This window comes from Nerophis lumbriciformis, linkage group LG03 (assembly GCF_033978685.3).
Source record: "Nerophis lumbriciformis linkage group LG03, RoL_Nlum_v2.1, whole genome shotgun sequence".
In the NCBI taxonomy this organism is placed as follows: domain Eukaryota; kingdom Metazoa; phylum Chordata; class Actinopteri; order Syngnathiformes; family Syngnathidae; genus Nerophis; species Nerophis lumbriciformis.
In genome coordinates, this window is record NC_084550.2 from 71,128,964 (window position 1) to 71,151,383 (window position 22,420).

The 22,420-nt window shown below is 37.2% G+C and overlaps 1 protein-coding gene across 7 annotated transcripts in view; it reads left to right on the top strand.

Moving 5' to 3' along the window:
• The window catches only part of LOC133589561 (pituitary adenylate cyclase-activating polypeptide type I receptor-like), a 135,374-nt gene that overhangs the window by 83,397 nt on the left and 29,557 nt on the right, over positions 1-22,420 (top strand). For all 7 annotated transcript variants that reach the window (XM_061942034.2, XM_061942019.2, XM_061942050.2 and 4 more), the window contains exons 9-13: positions 704-836; positions 12,568-12,721; positions 15,343-15,403; positions 15,529-15,598; positions 15,671-15,762. In XM_061942034.2, the coding sequence (XP_061798018.1) occupies positions 704-836; positions 12,568-12,721; positions 15,343-15,403; positions 15,529-15,598; positions 15,671-15,762 (510 nt within the window). The remainder of the gene's footprint in view (positions 1-703; positions 837-12,567; positions 12,722-15,342; positions 15,404-15,528; positions 15,599-15,670; positions 15,763-22,420) is intronic.

The following is a 22,420-nucleotide window of genomic DNA, read 5'->3' on the forward strand; positions in this document are numbered from 1 at the left end:
ATCAAATTTCACACTCGGTACAATGCGGCCCGAAATGTAGCGTTCTCCTGGCAACCTCCAAACCCAGACTGGTCCATCAGATTGCCAGATGGAAAAGCGTGATTCATCAATCCAGAGAAGGCATCTCCACTGCTCTAGAGTCCAGTGGTGATGTCCTTTACACCACTGCATCCCACGCTTTGCATTGGACTTGGTGATGTATGGCTTAGATGCGGCTGCTCGGCCATGGAAACCCATTCCATGAAGCTCTCTGCGTACTGTACGTGGGCTAATTGTAAGGTGACATGAAGTTTGGAGCTGTGTAGCAAGTGACTGTGCAGAAAGTCTTTGCACTATGCTGACCTCTCTGTCAGTTTACCACTTGGTGGCTGAGTTGCTGTTGTTCCCAAACTCTTCCATTTTCTTATGATAAAGTTAACATTGGAATATTTAGGAGCGAGGAAATTTCACGACTGGATTTGTTGCACAGGTGGCATCCTATGACATGAAATGAAATCACTGAGAGCGGCCCATTCTTTCACAAATGTTTGTAGAAACAGTCTCCATGCCTAAGTGCTTGATTTGATACACCGGGCCAAGTGATTAGGACACCTGGTTGTCATCTTTTCGATGGGTGGACACCATACTTTTGGCAATATAGTGTATGTCATCTTAATGAGCAGTACAGGTTATGAAGAAGTTAATGAACTGTTTCCTGCACCAGGAAGCTCCACTGCACCAGAAACTTCATCCACATGAACCTCTTTGTGTCCTTCATGCTGAGAGCCATCTCTGTCTTCATCAAGGACGGAGTTTTGTACGCACAAGAAGACAGCGACCACTGCTTTGTACACACGGTCAGTCAACACAAATAACTTAATTTAAATTAATTTTTTAAACATTTTTTTTATATAAAAGTAAATTGTTTTAATAACTCTATCTATTGTTTGTTGTTTATAACCCTATTTTTGTATTATAATATAGTTTGTTTTTATAACTATTTGTTTTTATTGCTATACATCTATATTTTTTCATATAATAAGCATACTTGCCAACCCTCCCGGATTTTCCGGGAGACTCCCGAAATTCAGCGCCTCTCCCGAAAACCTCCCGGGCCACGCCCCCTCCAGCTCCATGCGGACCTGAGTGACGTGTTGACAGCCCGTTCTCACGTCCGCTTTCCCACAATATAAACAGCTAATGATCGAGGGCGAGTTCTTGGTTTCTTATGTGGGTTTATTGTTAGGCAGTTTCATTAACGTCCTCCCAGCGCGGTAACAACACACAACAACAGCAGTCAAGTTTTCGTCCCCCGTAAAGCAGTTTGTCTGCCATAAACAGCAATGTTGTGACACTTTTAAACAGGACAATACTGCCATCTACTGTACATGCATATGTGACCCACCCATAATGTGTCACATTTTTGTGTTGATTTATTTATTTTATTTTGTGGTTTGAATTCGTTTTTGGAGCTGTCATTACACATTTATCAGTATTCACATTGGTCAGTAGGGGGCAGTAGGGCGTTTCTTCCCAATTGAATGCTATCACCTGCAGACCGGAAGTGTCTTGTCATTCTGATGAGCGCGACCAGTCTGTGAACAATTGAAACGTCCTGTGTGCTTTTTCCTCCTGTATAACAGGTTAGTTTTGGTGAGTCAACTCACTGAATAATTTTCCATGTGATCTTTATAAGTTTAAGTACACATTCTGATGGTGGAGCCTAACTCTAAAGTGTTTGTGAGTTGTAGTTTGTATTTGTGAATGAATCCAGTGCACAGCTGCAGTAATCAATACAAAAAGGCGACGTGAGTGCGCAATGTTTATATAGGAACTTCTGATCCTAATTCAGACTCCCAAATTAGAGCTCCCGTTTTCTTATTGATTTTATAATGTATATTTGTATAATGTGTGTGTTCTGAAATAGTGACAGAGAATAGAACAAGGATGGACAATTCAACCCTTAACTCAACAATGAGTAGATGAGTGTTATGTGTGTGTATATGTGTAAATAAACGAACACTGAAATTCAAGTATTTCTTTTATTTATTTATATATATATATATATATATATATATATATGTATACATATATATATATATATATATATATATATATATATATATATATATATATATATATATATATATATATATATATATGTATATGTAATAAAATATATATATATATAGCTAGAATTCACTGAAAGTCAAGTATTTCTTATATATATATATCTTAACCACGCCCCCCGCCCCACCCCCGACCACGCCCCCACACCCAACCACCCACCCACCTCCCGAAATTGGAGGTCTCAAGGTTGGCAAGTATGATAATAAGTGGATGTCATTTTAAATGCATTTGTATTTGAAGATAACTTTTCCATTCCTGAAGCGCTTAACAGAAAAGAATGGAAATGTATCAAAACATGCACTCCACCTGCTATTCATTTTCTGACAAATACACTCCAGGGTGGCATTGTTTTTCAACCCCAAAAGACTTACCATTTCTCACACAGCACTGCAAAACTTTTATGGTGCTTAATTGAATAACTAACAATTTTAGGATAGGATAGGATAGGATAGGATAGGATAGGATAGGATAGGCTACGCTTTATTGGTCCTACAATGAGAAAATTATTTGAGCGCAGTGCAGATACACAAAGTCCACAAACATGACGTAAAAAAAAAAAAATTAAAAAAGAAGGAAACATCAAAATAGGACATAAATTACATTAAAATAACATAAACTGATTTAACCAGATTCCACTTCAGCGGCTCTATTTCTACATACAGCTACAAAAGTAAAACAACAAAAAACACAAATAAAATCAGCAATGAATAACATTTGTTGCACATTTACGACTGTACCATGCATTGGCAAACAATAAAGCAACAACAAAACAAAAAACATTTCAACACCCGTGTGACAAACTCGTGCCGTGCAGGTTCCATGGACCACCAAATAGGGACATTACTGCGAACAGGTTTTGACGTTTCTTTATTCTTTCAATAAAGCTGCGTCTTCTTGCTTCGGGTCGCTTTTCAGCTCCACCTCGCTCTGCTCGCTTCGCCATCTGCTTTTCAGCACCACGTTGTTGTCTCCGTCTGGCTCTCGGTCTCTTGCGGGCTGCGTCTGCTTCGGACTCTCCAACTCTCTCCTCCCCGTCGTTCACGGCTGCCGCCCTTGTACACAGTGCGAGGTGATTATCTGATGGTTCCCAGGTGCCACCAGCCACGCCTCCTCGCCGCCATCTTGGAGTGGGCCCCGGCGTGCCCTGTCCCGCTGTCGGTCTGCCGGCCACGGTATCCCCACAACCCGTTTATACTGTAGTGGTCTCTGCAGTGCTGCATGCCATCATCTGCTGGGGTAGGGGCAGCACTACCAGAGACCGGAACACGCCCAACAAAGCAACCAAGAGAGCCGACTACATCCTGGGTTGCCCACGCTCGGCCAATGTCCAGTCCGCACGGATGGGTCAGAATCCGTCCAGGGAGACTGAAGTATCCAATACAGGCTCATTCAGCCAGGGCTTCGTAAACCTTGTCCATCCCGACGCTCAACGCCAGCTCTACAGCCCGGTCACTTCCTCCGCATCTTCCGTGGTTTTCTCCACACGTACTGTGGTGTGGCAGAGAGCGCCAGCACCTGGGCTCTGCTGCAAACATGGCCAGGGCCAAAAGGCTCCCCTCAGGCAGATCCAAAACCTCACAAAAAAGCACAGCAGGAGTTACAAAAGTGTCACCCCTTGTTGCGCATTCCCGAAAGAGCCTTAACCAAAAGGCAAAAAACACATGAAAACAAGAGGGAAACATGAGGAACCCAAAATGATGATACACAAGAGCACAGAGCTCCTGCAAATGACATGGGCGGGACCAAACTACTAATTGTCCATAAATTATAATTTGTGTAATGATGATAGGATTGGAGCAACGGGAGCTTGGCAGCAGCCAAAGGTGGAGACCTTGGCAGAAACCGACTCTGGGGACATGGAACATCACCTTGTCGGGGGGCATGTACGTTGGAATTTAACCCGGTAGACGAGACGGTAGTCTCCCTCCACCTTCAAGTAGGGGAGGGGTCCTGTGCTTACACGCCTAACGTTAGTTAGTGTGGGACGAATTTTGTGTCTCTGTTGTCAAAGTGGCCGATCAGAGGTGTAGTTGAAGGTTGTTGGTGCCTGTCATGGTGGTAATCCCAGACCCACTGGGCTGAGAAGTCGCTGTACCTCCCCAGCTGCACAGCTACTCTTAGCCCCCCCCCCTCAAGGGACGGATCCCAGACGTCCCCAGATAGGACCACAGACGAAAGGGATGGGTGGGAGAGGGCTTGAAAAGAGGCCGAAGTTTTCTTCAATTCAGCCATCATCGCCAGAATCCCTTCAAGCCTCTCCGCCATGGAAATCACCGCAGGGTTCGTATTAGGCTGGAGTATTCTGTCACAGAATGTTGGTGACGAACCCCAAGATGCAGAGAAAGGCAGGCTTTGTGCGGGAAAACATGATTTAATGTCCATAATAAATGTATAACACAAAGCAGAAACCAGGAACAGCCAAACTGGAAAAGAGGAAAAACAGGAACCAGCAAACAGGAACTCGGAACAAAAAAAGACAGCACGCTGTAAACAGCTACAGGTACAGCTTCAACGACAGGTAGTAGCACGACAGGTAGTAGCTCTCACGACAATACTCCAGCACAGACTGGATGGCAAGGCAGGTTTAAATAGCAGCTGGCTGATTGACACCAGGTGTGGCCAGGTGCCAATCAGCCACAGCTGAGGGAAAACAGCACTCAGGGAGAAAAGCAGGAAATAACCAAAATAAGAGCGCTGACAGGAAATAAAGACGGAGGAAAAACCAAAACATAACTAAACTGTCAGTGACAAACCTGACAGGTTTGTGTCTAAGACAAAACCAAATAGTCCAGTTGCTATCGATTGAACGCTCTGAGATTACATAATACAAATAAGCCTCTTGGCAAAACACAACTAGTTGAAAATTCTGAGGAAAAAATTGGTGCAGTTTCAAAAACACCATGAAGAACTCAATGAAACTTAGACTTTGTCTCAGTGTATTTACAAAACCGTTAAACTTTAAGCACTTCCTGTTCAGCATTCCCGTGTTGGCAGTTCACCATTAAAGTTGTTTGGAAAAGCAATTGAGTGTTTCCTAACCGCCACATTGGGGCCATCCACAACTGCCACAACACATTCATTTATCATCATTCAAATATTACAATTACATGTAATCAAAACAATTGTCAACATGACACCATGATAGCCCAATTAAAGGTAACATAACTACAAACATAACCAATGTTAATATGGTCGATTTAAAATAAAATAGAACAAACAAAAAATGTAGAAACACACATTTTTACAATGGAGTTAGTGTGCACATCGTGCCGTTAACCAATTGCGAGCGCCGCAGAGAACTCTAACTACAAAGACAATAATAATCATAATAATACATCTTATTTGTAAAAGCACTTTACATTGCGCAAACAACCTCAAAGTGCTATAATGTATTAAAAAAATAAAAATATAATAAAAATAAATCCAAATTAAAACTAGAACAGCCTAATAGCTAGAACTAGCACGCATATATCTTAAAAAAAAAGGGTTTTTTTTAAAAAAGAAGGGTTTTTAAGCCTTTTTTAAAAGCATCCACAGTCTGTGGTGCCCTCAGGTGGTCAGGGAGAGCGTTCCACAGACTGGGAGCGGCGGAGCAGAAAGCCGCGTCTCCCATTGTTCGTAGCTTTGTCCTCAAAGGTTTGAGGTTAGCCTGTCTGGAGCGGAAGTGTGGTGTGGAGGATTTGGGGGTGAGCAGTTCCAGTTTCCATGGAAGCACTGGTGGGTTAGTAGGGAGACTTTGTATTCAATCCTGAGTGGAACAGGAAGCCAGTGAAGGGATTTGAGAACTGGTGTGATGTGGTCGTATTTCCGCACTTTCATCAGGATCCTAGCTGATCAACTTTACCATCATCCTAGCAGATGATGGTAAAGTTGACTTAAGTGGATGATTTACAATGAAAGAAGGTATTGTGCGTCGCTGCAGCGTTAGTCTGCCGCCAGCCACAACAGGAGCAGCTGATTGCTTGCACCTGCGCTGATTGGAGTAGCGGCCGCCAATCCAGAGGGTGCTCAAAGTCAGCACAAGCAAAACATGAAATGTGGGCTAATACTTTACAGATACTACAAGATGACTGTTCATGTTTCTCAGTCAGTACAGATTGCGTTGTGTTGTGCTTTACAATCTCAAAAGCCTTTCAGCCGCTGACGCAGAAGCTAACTTACGGCTAATGCCTTAGCATGTCGTCACAAGGCGATGTGTTCCGACGCTAGAAAAACAGTACCTCAGTGTTCGTCCTTACAAAAACAATGTCGCTACAGCTTGGTTAATATACAGGTTACTTTAAGTATTGTTGGCGGTCTTCTTGGCTCTCATAAGTATTGTGAACAATAGACTAAATTTTTTAAAAGTCCAGTTCCTGAGGGTGTATCCCCAATATCGTTAGATCACACTCCTCATCCTTCCTGGTAAGATTCATTTAGGGATACCGGAAAGGAGGCGACGCCGGATAGTTGAACTTTGGATCCAGGAGGGGCTTTGTGTTTTATCCTAGTCGTGGAACTGCTGACCAGATCTTTGCCCAACAAGTCCACATGTGTTTTGTGGACTTGCAAAAGACATTCGACCGTGGACCTCGGGGGGAAGTCCTGTGGGAAGGGTTCCGAGAGTATGAGGTATCGGACCGCCCGATTGTCCGCATTGCCAGCTGTAAGTCCGACCCAATTCCAGTGAGGGTTGAGCGCCTTTTGTCAACGATTCTGTTCATAACTTTAATGGACATCATTTTTAGGCGCAGGCAGGGCGTGGAGGGGGCTCCAGGATTGGTTCTCAGCTTTTTGCAGATGATGTGGTCCTGCCGGTTTCAACTGGCCAGGATCTTTAACACCCACTGGATTGGTTCGCAGCCGAGAATGAACACCTCCATGCTTTTTGTACTATGAAGGGTGGAGTACAATCTTCGGGTTGGAGTACCTTGCGGTCTTGTTTGGAGTCTGGTCTTGAGTGCGGGAAGAATGGATCGGGAGATTTACAGGTGGAAACCTGAGTCGGAAGATAAAGCTCTCAATTTGCCGGTCGATTTCCATTCCTACTCTTACTTGAGGTCATGAACTTTTGGTTGTGACCGAAAGGACAAGATCACGGGTACAAGCGGCCAGAATGAGTAATAAGTATTGTGAACAATTGGCTACATTTTTTAAAAGTCCAGTTCCTGAGGGTGTATCCCCAATATCGTTAGATCACACTCCTCATCCTTCCTGGTAAGATTCATTTAGGGATACCGGAAAGGAGGCGACGCCGGATAGTTGAACTTCGGATCCAGGAGGGGCTTTGTGTTTTATCCTAGTCGTGGAACTGCTGACCAGATCTTTGCCCAACAAGTCCACATGTGTTTTGTGGACTTGTAAAAGGCATTCGACCGTGGACCTCGAGGGGAAGTCCTGTGGGAAGGGTTCCGAGAGTATGAGGTATCGGACCGCACGATAGTCCGCATTGCCAGCTGTAAGTCCGACCCAATTCCAGTGAGGGTTGAGCGCCTTTTGTCAACGATTCTGTTCATAACTTTAATGGACATCATTTTTAGGCGCAGGCAGGGCGTGGAGGGGGCTCCGGGATTGGTTCTCAGCTTTTTGCAGATGATGTGGTCCTGCCGGTTTCAACTGGCCAGGATCTTCAACACCCACTGGATCGGTTCGCAGCCGAGAATGAACACCTCCATGCTTTTTGTACTATGAAGGGTGGAGTACAATCTTTGGGTTGGAGTGCCTTGCGGTCTTGTTTGGGGTCTGGTCTTGAGTGCGGGAAGAATGGATCGGGAGATTTACAGGTGGAAACCTGAGTCGGAAGATAAAGCTCTCAATTTGCCGGTCGATTTCCATTCCTACTCTTACTTGAGGTCATGAACTTTCGGTTGTGACCGAAAAGACAAGATCACGGGTACAAGCGGCCAGAATGAGTAATAAGTATTGTGAACAATTGGCTACATTTTTTAAAAGTCCAGTTCCTGAGGGTGTATCCCCAATATCGTTAGATCACACTCCTCATCCTTCCTGGTAAGATTCATTTAGGGATACCGGAAAGGAGGCGACGCCGGATAGTTGAACTTCGGATCCAGGAGGGGCTTTGTGTTTTATCCTAGTCGTGGAACTGCTGACAAGATCTTTGCCCAACAAGTCCACATGTGTTTTGTGGACTTGCAAAAGACATTCGACCGTTTACCTCGGGGGGAAGTCCTGTGGGAAGGGTTCCGAGAGTATGAGGTATCGGACCGCCCGATTGTCCGCATTGCCAGCTGTAAGTCCGACCCAATTCCAGTGAGGGTTGAGCGCTTTTTGTCTACGATTCTGTTCATAACTTTAATGGACATCATTTTTAGGCGCAGGCAGGGTGTGGAGGGGACTCCAGGATTGGTTCTCAGCTTTTTGCAGATGATGTGGTCCTGCCGGTTTCAACTGGCCAGGATCTTTAACGCCCACTGGATCGGTTCGCAGCCGAGAATGAACACCTCCATGCTTTTTGTACTATGAAGGGTGGAGTATAATCTTCGGGTTGGAGTACCTTGCGGTCTTGTTTGGGGTCTGGTCTTGAGTGCGGGAAGAATGGATCGGGAGATTTACAGGTGGAAACCTGAGTCGGAAGATAAAGCTCTCAATTTGCCGGTCGATTTCCATTCCTACTCTTACTTGAGGTCATGAACTTTCGGTTGTGACCGAAAGGACAAGATCACGGGTACAAGCGGCAAGAATGAGTTTCCTTGGTTGGGTGGCGGGGCTCTCCCTTAGAGATAGTGTCTATAACTCGGGAGAAGCTCAGAGTAAAGTTACTGCTCTTCCACATGGAGAGGAGCTGAATGAGTTGGCTCAGGCCGACCAGACACCTCGGGACAAGTCCGACTGGCAGGAGACTATGACATACTTGCCAACTCTCCCGGATTTTCCGGGAGACTCCCGAAATTCAGCGCCTCTCCCGAAAACCTCCCGGGACAAATTTTCTCCCGAAATTCAGGCGGAGCTGGAGGCCACGCCCCCTCCAACTCCATGCGGACCTGAGTGACGTGTTGACAGCCTGTTTTCACGTCCGCTTTCCCACAATATAAACAGCTAATGATGGAGGGCGAGTTCTTGGTTTCTTATGTGTGTTTATTGTTAGGCAGTTTCATTAACGTCCTCCCAGCGCGGTAACAACACACAACAACAGCAGTCAAGTTTTCGTCTACTGTAAAGCAGTTCGTCTGCCGTAAACAGCAATGTTGTGACACTTTTAAACAGGACTGCCATCTACTGTACATGCATATGTGACCCACCCATAATGTGTCACATTTTTGTGTTGATTTATTTATTTTATTTTGTGGTTTGAATTCGTTTTTGGAGCTGTCATTACACATTTATCAGTATTCACATTGGTCAGTAGGGGGCAGTAGGGCGTTTCTTCCCAGTTGAATGCTATCACCTGCAAACCGGAAGTGTCTTGTCATTCTGATGAAAGCGACCAGTCTGTGAACAATTGAAACGTCCTGTGTGCTTTTTCCTCCTGCATAACAGGTTAGTTTTGGTGAATCAACTCACTGAATAATATCCATGTGATCTTTATAAGTTTAAGTACACATTCTGATGGTGGAGCCTAACTCTAAAGTGTTTGTGAGTTGTAGTTTGTATTTGCGAATGAATCCAGTGCACAGCTGCAGTAATCAATACAAAAAGGCGACGTGAGTGCGCAATGTTTATATAGGAACTTTTGATCCTAATTCAGACTCCCAAATTAGAGCTCCCGTTTTCTTATTGATTTTATAATGTATAGTTGTATAATGCGTGTGTTCTGAAATAGTGACAGAGAATAGAACAAGGATGGACAATTCAACCCTTAACACAACAATGAGTAGATGAGTGTTATGTGCGTGTATATGTGTAAATAAATGAACACTGAAATTCAAGTATTTCTTTTATTTATTTATATATATATATATATATATATATATATATATATATATATATATATATATATATAGCTAGAATTCACTGAAAGTCAAGTATTTCTTATATATATCTTAACCACGTCTCTTGCTACTAAACAATAAGCAGCCGTGATGAATCCAGTTAATTATGTTGTGCTAATGAAACGCTGCTGCAATAACATTAACATGTCAATGCTGACTCTGCTTTACTCCGTGTCACCATGGCAACCGCACCGCCTGACACTGGAATCATGACGGCCATGTAGTTGCATGACAAACACACACGCACATACACACACACACACACATGTACACACACACGCACACACACGCACGCACACACTCGGGTGCATTTGCATCTATCTTCATAAAACACTCATGAAACTACTTGTAAATGAAAAGTTGTAACATTAAAAAAGAATGTTAGATATCGCAATAATAAAAATTATTGTTGTTATAATTATAAAGAAAATATTCCCGTATAATAACAAATATATTGTAATATTTTATTATATATTGAAATAAAAAAATATATAACAAAATGTGAGCTCTTGCAATATTTTACTATTATTATTATTATAATTAAAACAGCATAATATATGGAAATTATAGTTTGCAATTATACATTTTTTTATACATTGCAGTTTTGATTGTTTTAATTTTTATAATCATTATCAAAATCATTTAACAGAAATTAAAAAAAATGTAATTAAAAACAATTGTAATACATCCCATGGTTGATTTTTTTCAATAATATAATTGTTTTATGTACAGAATAATTTAGCTGTATAATATATGTAAATAAAAAAATTCAGAAACATTTTTAAAATATGTTGCAAAAAATGTGTTATGCTATGAAAGAATTAAAAAGTACAATATATGGAAAATTGAAAATAATACTACAAAATAATACACTGATTACAATTTAAAGTCGCATCAATGAAAAAAATTATGTAATACATTGCAATATTAATTTTGAAATATTATTACATTCATATAACGTATTTAATATAATTTCACAGTGTGTTGCATATTTTCACACTGTATTTAAAATGCTCAAATATGCGTCCTTGCTCTACGGGAACATGTGCCGTGTCGCCATGGCAACCGACTAGGTCAACTTGTCACTTGGACCATTTTTATTACGTTTAAAAAATTAAAAAATATGTAACAAAATGTGAGCTCTTGCAATATTTTACTATTATTATTATAATTAAAACAGCGTAATATATGGAAATTATAGTTTGCAATTATACATTTTTTATACATTACAGTTTTGATTGTTTTAATTTGTATAATCATTATCAAAATCATTTAACTGCTATAGAAAAAAAAAAAAAATGTAATTAAAAACAATTGTAATACATCCCATAGTTGATTTTTTTCAATAATATATTTTTTTTATGTACAGAATAATTTAGCTGTATAATATATGTAAATAAAAAATCAGAAACATTTTTAAAATACGTTGCAAAAAATGTGTTATGCTATGAAAGAATTAAACAGTACAATATATGGAAAATTGAAAATAATACTACAAAATAATACACTGAATACAATTTAAAGTCGCATCAATGAAAAAAATTATGTAATGCATTGCAATATTAATTTTGAAATATTATTACATTCATATAATGTATTTAATATAATTTCACAGTGTGTTGCATATTTTCACACTGTATTTAAAATGCTCAAATATGCGTCCTTGCTCTACGGGAACATGTGCCGTGTCGCCATGGCAACCGACTAGGTTAACTTGTCACTTGGACCATTTTTATTACGTTTAAAAAATTTTTAAATATGTAACAAAATGTGAGCTCTTGCAATATTTTACTATTATTATTATAATTAAAACAGCATAATATATGGAAATTATAGTTTGCAATTATACATTTTTTTATACATTACAGTTTTGATTGTTTTAATTTGTATAATCATTATCAAAATCATTTAACAGTAACATATAGAAATTTTAAAAAATGTAATTAAAAACAATTGTAATACATCCCATGGTTGATTTTTTTCAATAATATAATAGTTTTATGTACAGAATAATTTAGCTGTATAATATATGTAAATAAAAAATCAGAAACATTTTTAAAATACGTTGCAAAAAATGTGTTATGCTATGAAAGAATTAAACAGTACAATATATGGAAAATTGAAAATAATACTACAAAATAATACACTGATTACAATTTAAAGTCGCATCAATGAAAATAATTATGTAATGCATTGCAATATTAATTTTGAAATATTATTACATTCATATAATGTATTTAATATAATTTCACAGTGTGTTGCATATTTTCACACTGTATTTAAAATGCTCAAATATGCGTCCTTGCTCTACGGGAACATGTGCCGTGTCGCCATGGCAACCGACTAGGTCAACTTGTCACTTGGACCATTTTTATTACATTTAAAAAATAAAAAGCTAAGTAAAGATTTTGAGTTACGAAGCTGCCACTAAAATACCTGAAACATGTTTGATTTGAAGGTATTGATTACTGTATTATTGAATTGTTATGAGATGATGCTTAATTGAGGCAGTTTTCGTGTCGTCTTGCAGGTGGCGTGTAAAGCTGTGATGGTTTTCTTCCACTACTGCGTCATGTCCAACTACTTTTGGCTCTTCATTGAAGGCCTTTACCTCTTCACTCTGCTGGTGGAGACTTTCTTTCCTGAGAGGAGATACTTCTACTGGTACACCATTGTTGGCTGGGGTCAGTTAAGGTTTTTATTTATTTATTTTTCTAATTAGTAATACTTTTACTGGTACACCATTGTTGGCTGGGGTCAGTTAGCTTTTTATTTATTTAAATGTTTTGATAATTAGCAGAGGTGTGGACTCGAGTCACATGACTTGGACTCGAGTCAGACTCGAGTCATGAATTTGATGACTTTAGACTCGACTTGACAAAATGTAAAAAGACTTGCAACTGGACTTAGACTTTAACATCAATGACTTGTGACTTCACTTGGACTTGAGCCTTTTGAATTGACATGACTTGACATGACTTGCTACTTTCCCCAAAACCCAAAGATGAAAAAGTTATTCGGGAGCGCTCCGTATTTTTCATTGTGTACTTGTCTATCAGCGTTGCATGTGTCAGCTGGCGTGCTGTCAGTACAACAGCCAATCAAATTAGATCTACTTTGTTTTCATCACACAGCATTCATCCAATCAAATTGCAGGAAGAAGACATGTCCAAACCACACGCCAGTGAACAAAAAATGATACCTAAAATAATTTTGTTTGGGTATAAAAATTACGAGGTGGTCAACACAAAACGGTTTGCAGTATGCAACACATGCGGTTCCAAAATGACTGATGGAGAGGCAACAACTTCCAACTTCGTCCGGCATTTGAAGTTGCACAAAGAACGGTAAGTTTTGAATGTAAGATAACGTTTATTGGCTAAGTAACGTGACTTTTATTTGCTGTGTAGTTAAATCAGTGAGGCTGTAAACTCACTGCTAACGTTATAACGTTATTGCAAACACGGGAATCTGTTGCAGTTCACTACCTTATTCATACTTTTTGTTCAGTGATTTTTTTTTAAGCAGGGTTACGTTAGTCAATATATCACACGTAACGTTAGACGGCGGTCAGCAGCACCGCGTATTTTAGCCACCTAAAAAAAGACAAAAATAGTAAAATGAAGGTCAGTTAAAATGTATACTATATTATGAATATGTGTACCGTTTTAGCTAGCTTTCTGACATACTGTTGGTTGTTTACCTCAGTGGTCCCCAACCACCGGGCCGCGGCCCGGTACTGGTCCGTGGATCGATTGGTATCGGGCCGCACAAGAAATAATTTTTTTTTCTTTTCTTTTTTAAATTAAATCAACATAAAAAACACAAGATACACTTACAAGTAGTGCACCAACCCAAAACAACTCTCTCCCCCCTTTTGTTCTGGGCATTGAACATGAAGACTCTTCCTTCACTGTTCCGAGTGGCCATGAGAGTCTTGGCAGTGCCTGCCTCCAGTGCTCCAGTGGAGCGAGTTTTCAGCCATGGTGGCATCATACTACGCCCCCATCGTGCACAAATGACTGACAGACTCTTGGCTAATTTGGTCTTTTGCAAATGCAATGCAGCATAGGGCCCTGACATATAAAAAGTACAACTTTTTTGTTATGTTCACGTATATGTCATGTTTTTTCAATGTTAACACTTTTGTACAAATAAGTACATTTGCACTTTATTTTTCAATGTGTTTGTTCTGTAAAGGAATGAGTTAATGTTTAAAATGACTGGTTAATAGTGCTATTATAAAGTGCAATGTCAGCACAATTTTCTTTCCTGCAATTTAAAATGCACTTGTTTTAATAAATAAATACAGCGTTTGAAAAGCATACACAATCTGTGTTAATATATTAGTCTGTGGTTAAAAGGACTTGAAAGGACTCGAAACTCAAAATGCAGGACTTAGGACTTGACTTGAGACTTTCCAGTCTTGACTTGGGACTTGACTCGGACTTGAGGGCAAAGACTTGAGACTTACTTGTGACTTGCAAAACAATGACTTGGTCCCACCTCTGATAATTAGTAATACTTCTACTGGTACACCATTGTTGTCTGGGGTCAGTTAGCTTTTGATTGATTTATTTATTTGAATAATTATTAATACTTCTACATCGTTGGCTGGGTCTGTCAGTTTGCTTCTTTTTTTTTTGCTTTTTTTTTTTAAACTGTAGTACACAAACTTTCCCACAGGGTGTGATTTGACTTTTATTTTGTCTCTTTTTTGAAAAAAAAAAAAGATGACTCACATTTTTTTTTTAGGATATATAATTTATAGAATATTTTTCTAGTTTAAATGCTTTTATTAATATTCATTTATGGTCAGTGTCCATACATTATTCACAAGGGTGCACCAGATGTAGCTAATAGCTCATTTCCATCTGTATCGATTTGTCATTATTTATTAGGGGGATGTTTTAGTTCCAAAATCTAATTATGTACTTTCTTTTTCATGTATGGAGGAACTGACAATGTATAATCTGTAATGCAAATAGAAAAGTCTTTGAAGCAAGAAAATTAATAATATAAATAATAATATTTGTTGTCTAGAAAATTATAAATAATGTAACATTCTCTAGTTCAGAAATACAATTATCTACAATTTGTGCTTCTAATATCACAAGTCATTGATCTGATCTAATATTTACTCATCAATCCTGCTTTAATTTACACTTTTAATTACATTTATTTTGATCTATTAATATCGTGTCTGTAAATGATACATTTCTCCATTAGGTTGAATGTTATAATAATGTATATTATAAGGATGATGATGCCTAATAACATAATACTGGACTATTATTTCTTCCAGGAACTCCCACTATTTGTGTAACTGTCTGGGCCGTCCTCAGGCTCCATTTTCACGACACTGGGTAAACCGTTACCTAACTATTTCATAAACAAAATCAGTAATCATATATTGTTAATATTCAAATACAAATAGTAATATGAATTATATATAATGTCAAATAGAAGTTGTTGCTTCTCCCGCCTGTAGATGCTGGGATACAAATGAGAACACTGCCCTCTGGTGGGTGATCAAGGGACCTGTCGTGGCCTCCATCATGGTAGTACACTTTTGTTTGTTTTTCTTTTGAAACATCTTTTTTAAAAGTCATGTTTTCTCTATTTTTTTTTAGATCAATTTTGTGCTCTTTATTGGAATCATCATCATCCTGGTGCAGAAGCTTCAGTCTCCGGACATTGGCGGCAATGAATCCAGCATTTACCTGTAAGTGAACACACCTCAGGGGGGTGGCAACATGTTTTGGTTTTAGGGCATTGTAATTTAGTGTTGATTTATTCTAAAGGAAAGGTGTTCATGCTCTAAATCAGGCCTGGGCAATTATTTTGACTCGGGGGGGGCCAAATTTAGAGGAAAAAAAGGTGTATTATTTTTAGGAACACTCATACAAAACCTCACAATAATGCAGTGGTTCTCAAACTTTTTTTGTCATCCCCCACTTTGGACAAGGGTGAGTTTTCAAGCCCCACCTGCCCCCATCACCCCAACAGCGCGCTAATGCCAAGCTTTAACATTTTCAAATTTATTGAACATCAAGTTGTATACATTCGAACTCAATAACATAAAATAACATTAAGTTCAATAATAAATAAAATAACTGTGCAGCTGTGGTATAACTTGCATCAAGTTCAATAATAAATAAAATAACTTCCATCAAGTTCAATAATAAATCAAACAAAAGTGTTATAACTTGCATCAAGTTCAATAATAAATCAAAAAAAGTGTTATAACTTGCATCACGTTCAATAATAAATAAAAAAAAAAGTGTTATAACTTGCATCAAGTTCAATAATAAATCAAATAAAAGTGTTATAACTTGCATCAAGTTCAATAATAAATTAAAAAAAAGTGTTATAACTTGCATCAAGTTCAATAATAAATCAAAAAAGTGTTATAACTTGCATCAAGTTCAATAATAAATCAAAAAGTGTTATAACTTGCATCACGTTCAATAATAAATCAAAAAAAGTGTTATAACTTGCATCAAGTTCAATAATAAATCAAATAACTTGCATCAAGTTCAATAATAAATCAAAAAAAGTGTTATAACTTGCATCAAGTTCAATAATAAATAAAACAAAAGTGTTATAACTTGCATCAAGTTCAATAATTTAAAAAAAAGTGTTATAACTTGCATCAAGTTCAATAATAAATCAAATAAAAGTGTTATAACTTGCATCAAGTTCAATAATAAATCAAATAACTTGCATCAAGTTCAATAATAAATCAAAAAAAGTGTTATAACTTGCATCAAGTTCAATAATAAATCAAAAAAGTGTTATAACTTGCATCAAGTTCAATAATAAATAAAACAAAAGTGTTATAACTTGCATCAAGTTCAATAATAAATAAAAAAAAAGTGTTATAACTTGAATCAAGTTCAATAATAAATCAAATAACTTGCATCAAGTTCAATAATAAATCAAAAAAAGTGTTATAAATTGCATCACGTTCAATAATAAAAAAAAACTGTTATAACTTGCATCAAGTTCAATAATAAATCAAAAAAAGTGTTATAACTTGCATCACGTTCAATAATAAATCCAAAAAAGTGTTATAACTTGCATCAAGTTCAATAATAAATCAAATAAAAGTGTTATAACTTGCATCAAGTTCAATAATAAATCAAAAAAAGTGTTATAACTTGCATCAAGTTCAATAATAAATCAAAAAGTGTTATAACTTGCATCAAGTTCAATAATAAATCAAAAAAAGTGTTATAACTTGAATCAAGTTCAATAATAAATCAAATAACTTGCATCAAGTTCAATAATAAATCAAAAAAAGTGTTATAAATTGCATCACGTTCAATAATAAATCAAAAAAAACTGTTATAACTTGCATCAAGTTCAATAATAAATCAAAAAAACTGTTATAACTTGCATCAAGTTCAATAATAAATCAAAAAAAGTGTTATAACTTGCATCATGTTCAATAATAAATCCAAAAAAGTGTTATAACTTGCATCAAGTTCAATAATAAATCAAAAAAAGTGTTATAAATTGCATCACGTTCAATAATATAAAAAAAACTGTTATAACTTGCATCACGTTCAATAATAAATCAAAAAAAGTGTTATAACTTGCATCAAGTTCAATAATAAATCAAATAACTTGCATCAAGTTCAATAATAAATCAAAAAAAGTGTTATAACTTGCATCAAGTTCAATAATAAATAAAACAAAAGTGTTATAACTTGCATCAAGTTCAATAATTTAAAAAAAAGTGTTATAACTTGCATCAAGTTCAATAATAAATCAAATAAAAGTGTTATAACTTGCATCAAGTTCAATAATAAATCAAATAACTTGCATCAAGTTCAATAATAAATCAAAAAAAGTGTTATAACTTGCATTAAGTTCAATAATAAATCAAAAAAGTGTTATAACTTGCATCAAGTTCAATAATAAATAAAACAAAAGTGTTATAACTTGCATCAAGTTCAATAATAAATAAAAAAAAGTGTTATAACTTGAATCAAGTTCAATAATAAATCAAATAACTTGCATCAAGTTCAATAATAAATCAAAAAAAGTGTTATAAATTGCATCACGTTCAATAATATAAAAAAAACTGTTATAACTTGCATCAAGTTCAATAATAAATCCAAAAAAGTGTTATAACTTGCATCACGTTCAATAATAAATCCAAAAAAGTGTTATAACTTGCATCAAGTTCAATAATAAATCAAAAAAAGTGTTATAAATTGCATCACGTTCAATAATATAAAAAAAACTGTTATAACTTGCATCACGTTCAATAATAAATCAAAAAAAGTGTTATAACTTGCATCAAGTTCAATAATAAATCAAATAACTTGCATCAAGTTCAATAATAAATCAAAAAAAGTGTTATAACTTGCATCAAGTTCAATAATAAATAAAACAAAAGTGTTATAACTTGCATCAAGTTCAATAATTTAAAAAAAAGTGTTATAACTTGCATCAAGTTCAATAATAAATCAAATAAAAGTGTTATAACTTGCATCAAGTTCAATAATAAATCAAATAACTTGCATCAAGTTCAATAATAAATCAAAAAAAGTGTTATAACTTGCATCAAGTTCAATAATAAATCAAAAAAGTGTTATAACTTGCATCAAGTTCAATAATAAATAAAACAAAAGTGTTATAACTTGCATCAAGTTCAATAATAAATAAAAAAAAGTGTTATAACTTGAATCAAGTTCAATAATAAATCAAATAACTTGCATCAAGTTCAATAATAAATCAAAAAAAGTGTTATAAATTGCATCACGTTCAATAATATAAAAAAAACTGTTATAACTTGCATCAAGTTCAATAATAAATCAAAAAAAGTGTTATAACTTGCATCACGTTCAATAATAAATCCAAAAAAGTGTTATAACTTGCATCAAGTTCAATAATAAATCAAATAAAAGTGTTATAACTTGCATCAAGTTCAATAATAAATCAAAAAAAGTGTTATAACTTGCATCAAGTTCAATAATAAATAAAACAAAAGTGTTATAACTTGCATCAAGTTCAATAATTTAAAAAAAAGTGTTATAACTTGCATCAAGTTCAATAATAAATCAAATAAAAGTGTTATAACTTGCATCAAGTTCAATAATAAATCAAAAAACTTGCATCAAGTTCAATAATAAATCAAAAAAAGTGTTATAACTTGCATCAAGTTCAATAATAAATCAAAAAAAGTGTTATAACTTGCATCAAGTTCAATAATAAATAAAACAAAAGTGTTATAACTTGCATCAAGTTCAATAATAAATAAATAAAAGTGTTATAACTTGCATCAAGTTCAATAATAAATCAAATAACTTGCATCAAGTTCAATAATAAATACAATAAAAGTGCCACTTTGCAATCTTTGCAAAAAAAAAAGGAGGAGCTATGCATTTGGCAAGACAGGGCAAGTGACAGCACTTTTCCCCAGGAGAGCCACCTTGCTTCACTGTGAAACAGCACGGCTGTATGATCAGCTCCCATTTCCTCACACAGTGCAGAGAACAGTCGCACTTTCAGTGGTCGTGTTTTGATCAAATTGACCGCGCTCACAACATGTTAAAACCTCATTGAGTTCGGGGCTGAGCTGCCTTGACGCGAGTGCTTCCCGGTGAATGACACAGTGTGTGCCCGTCACATTTTTGTTTCTCTGCAGGCGCTGGCTCTGGCTCGACGACCTTTGAGGTGCGAGTCACAAATGTATATATTTGTGTAATCGTGGTCCACACATTAGCCTGCTACCCATCCGCTCGAAAGTTTGTTCCGCTTAGCCCCGCCCCCATTAGTTACTGTTGCTATGTCTGTCAAACTTTCGCTCCTACCGAGAAATATAAAGCCTACAGTAAAAATAAGTACCGGTAATTTCCATTTATTTATATAGCGGATTTCACAGACAGAATCACAAAGTGATTTACAGTGTGTATAGAAAATGAAAGCATAGTAAAAAAAAATAATCTAAGAATATAATAATAAAAAATAAAAAATTTAAAGTGAAATTTCCTCCCGTTCCTCGCGCCCCACCTGTCATGTCTCTATTCCCCACCAGTGGGGCGCGCCCCACACTTTGAGAAACGCTGCAATAATGTCTGATTGAATGCTAAAAACGTTATGACAGGCCGCCTTAAAAAAACGGAATGGAATTTCACATTTTTTTACTGAATGAGACACCCAGAATGTACATGAAAATAAAGAATGTGGGATTTACAATATTAACTATGAAGGATAAAACACTGAATATTGACAACATTTGAATGTCACCCCCCCCCCCCCCCCCCCCCCCTTTCCATCCACGTATACAAAAACAGCAAGAAACAAAAAAACACCTATTATCCGATACGTCTGATACATCTCTAAGCTTTAGAACTTTGTTGTAAAAATCTCCTTCCACGTCTGTCCCTGACACCCACATTTCAGGCTCTGGAAACACTCTGTGGAAACACTCCCCACCCACACTGCTTGGTACCTCGTCTGAGCTACTGTGACTTACATTACCATAGTAACTAATTAGATGACCATAATAACTAGTATATCATGCAGATTCCAAGCATTGAAAGACTTACAAACCCCGTTTCCATATGAGTTGGGAAATTGTGTTGTAGATGTAAATATAAGCGGAATACAATGATTTGCAAATCCTTTTCAAGCCATATTCAGTTGAATATGCTACAAAGACAACATATTTGATGTTCAAACTCATAAACATTTTTTTTTTTTTTTTTGCAAATAATCATTAACTTTAGAATTTGATGCCAGCAACAAAGAAGACAAAGAAGTTGGGAAAGGTGGAAATAAATACTGATAAAGTTGAGGAATGCTCATCAAACACTTATTTGGAACATCCCACAGGTGTGCAGGCTAATTGGGAACAGGTGGGTGCCATGATTGGGTATAAAAACAGCTTCCCAAAAAATGCTCCGTCTTTCACAAGAAAGGATGGGGCGAGGTACACCCCTTTGTCCACAACTGCGTGAGCAAATAGTCGAACAGTTTAAGAACAACGTTTCTCAAAGTGCAATTGCAAGAAATGTACACTCTTAGAAATAAGGGTTCTAAAAGGGTTCTTCTACAAGGGCTGAGGTTCTAACTGGAACCATTTGCTTCTGAAAAACCCTTTCCCGAAGAAAGGGTTTTTCAAGGGTTCTTGGTAACGCTAATGGTTCCAGTAAGAACCATTTTGATCCAGAGAACCCTTTAAAACCCCTTTTCTGAATAATTGGTTTTAAAAGGGTTCTCACTAACACTAAGGGTTCCAGTAAGAACTATTTTGATCCAGAGAACCGTTTTTGGAAGAAAGAGTTCTTCAGGGATTGTTGAAAGCATGGGTAAGATCCTGTGTCACCAGGGACATACTTCCTGATAACATTTGCCAATAATGGTGCCTATCTTTAAATAAATGTTTTTCTCATTCAAATGTTTGTTCAATGTCAACATGATAAATGATCACAATATAATATGAACTAAACTGATCTGTAGAATACAATATGGTTCTTTATAGAACCCTCAAAAGACAAGACGGTTATCGGTGAAAACCTTTGAAAAGGGATGTTTTTAGAACCCCCTGTGTCAGATCTAGATGAAACCCTTGAAACATGAAAGAGTTCTTTGTGGAACTCCCTGTGTGGGTTCTAGATGAAACCCTTGAAACCTGAAAGGGTTCTTTGTGGAACTCCCTGTGTGGGTTCTAGATGAAACCCTTGAAACCTGAAAGGGTTCTTAGTGGAACTCCCTTCATGGGTTCTAGATGAAACCCTTGACAAACGAAAGGGTTCTTAGTGGAACTCCCTGCGTGGGTTCTAGTTGAAAGTCTTGAAATACAAAAGGGTTCTTAGTGGAACTCCCTGTGTGGGTTCTAGATGAAACCCTTGAAACCTGAAAGGGTTCTTAGTGGAACTCCCTGCATGGGTTCTAGATGAAACCCTTGACAAACGAAAGGGTTCTTAGTGGAACTCCCTGTGTGGGTTCTAGATGAAACCCTTGAAATACGAAAGGGTTCTTAGTGGAACTCCCTGTGTGGGTTCTAGATGAAACACTTGAAACATGAAAGGGTTCTTAGTGGAACTCCCTGCATGGGTCCTAGATGAAACCCTTGACAAACGAAAGGGTTCTTAGTGGAACTCCCTGTGTGGGTTCTAGATGAAACCCTTGAAATACGAAAGGGTTCTTAGTGGAACTCCCTGCGTGGGTTCTAGTTGAAAGTCTTGAAATACAAAAGGGTTCTTAGTGGAACTCCCTGTGTGGGTTCTAGATGAAACCCTTGAAACCTGAAAGGGTTCTTAGTGGAACTCCCTGCATGGGTTCTAGATGAAACCCTTGACAAACGAAAGGGTTCTTAGTGGAACTCCCTGTGTGGGTTCTAGATGCAACCCTTGACAAACGAA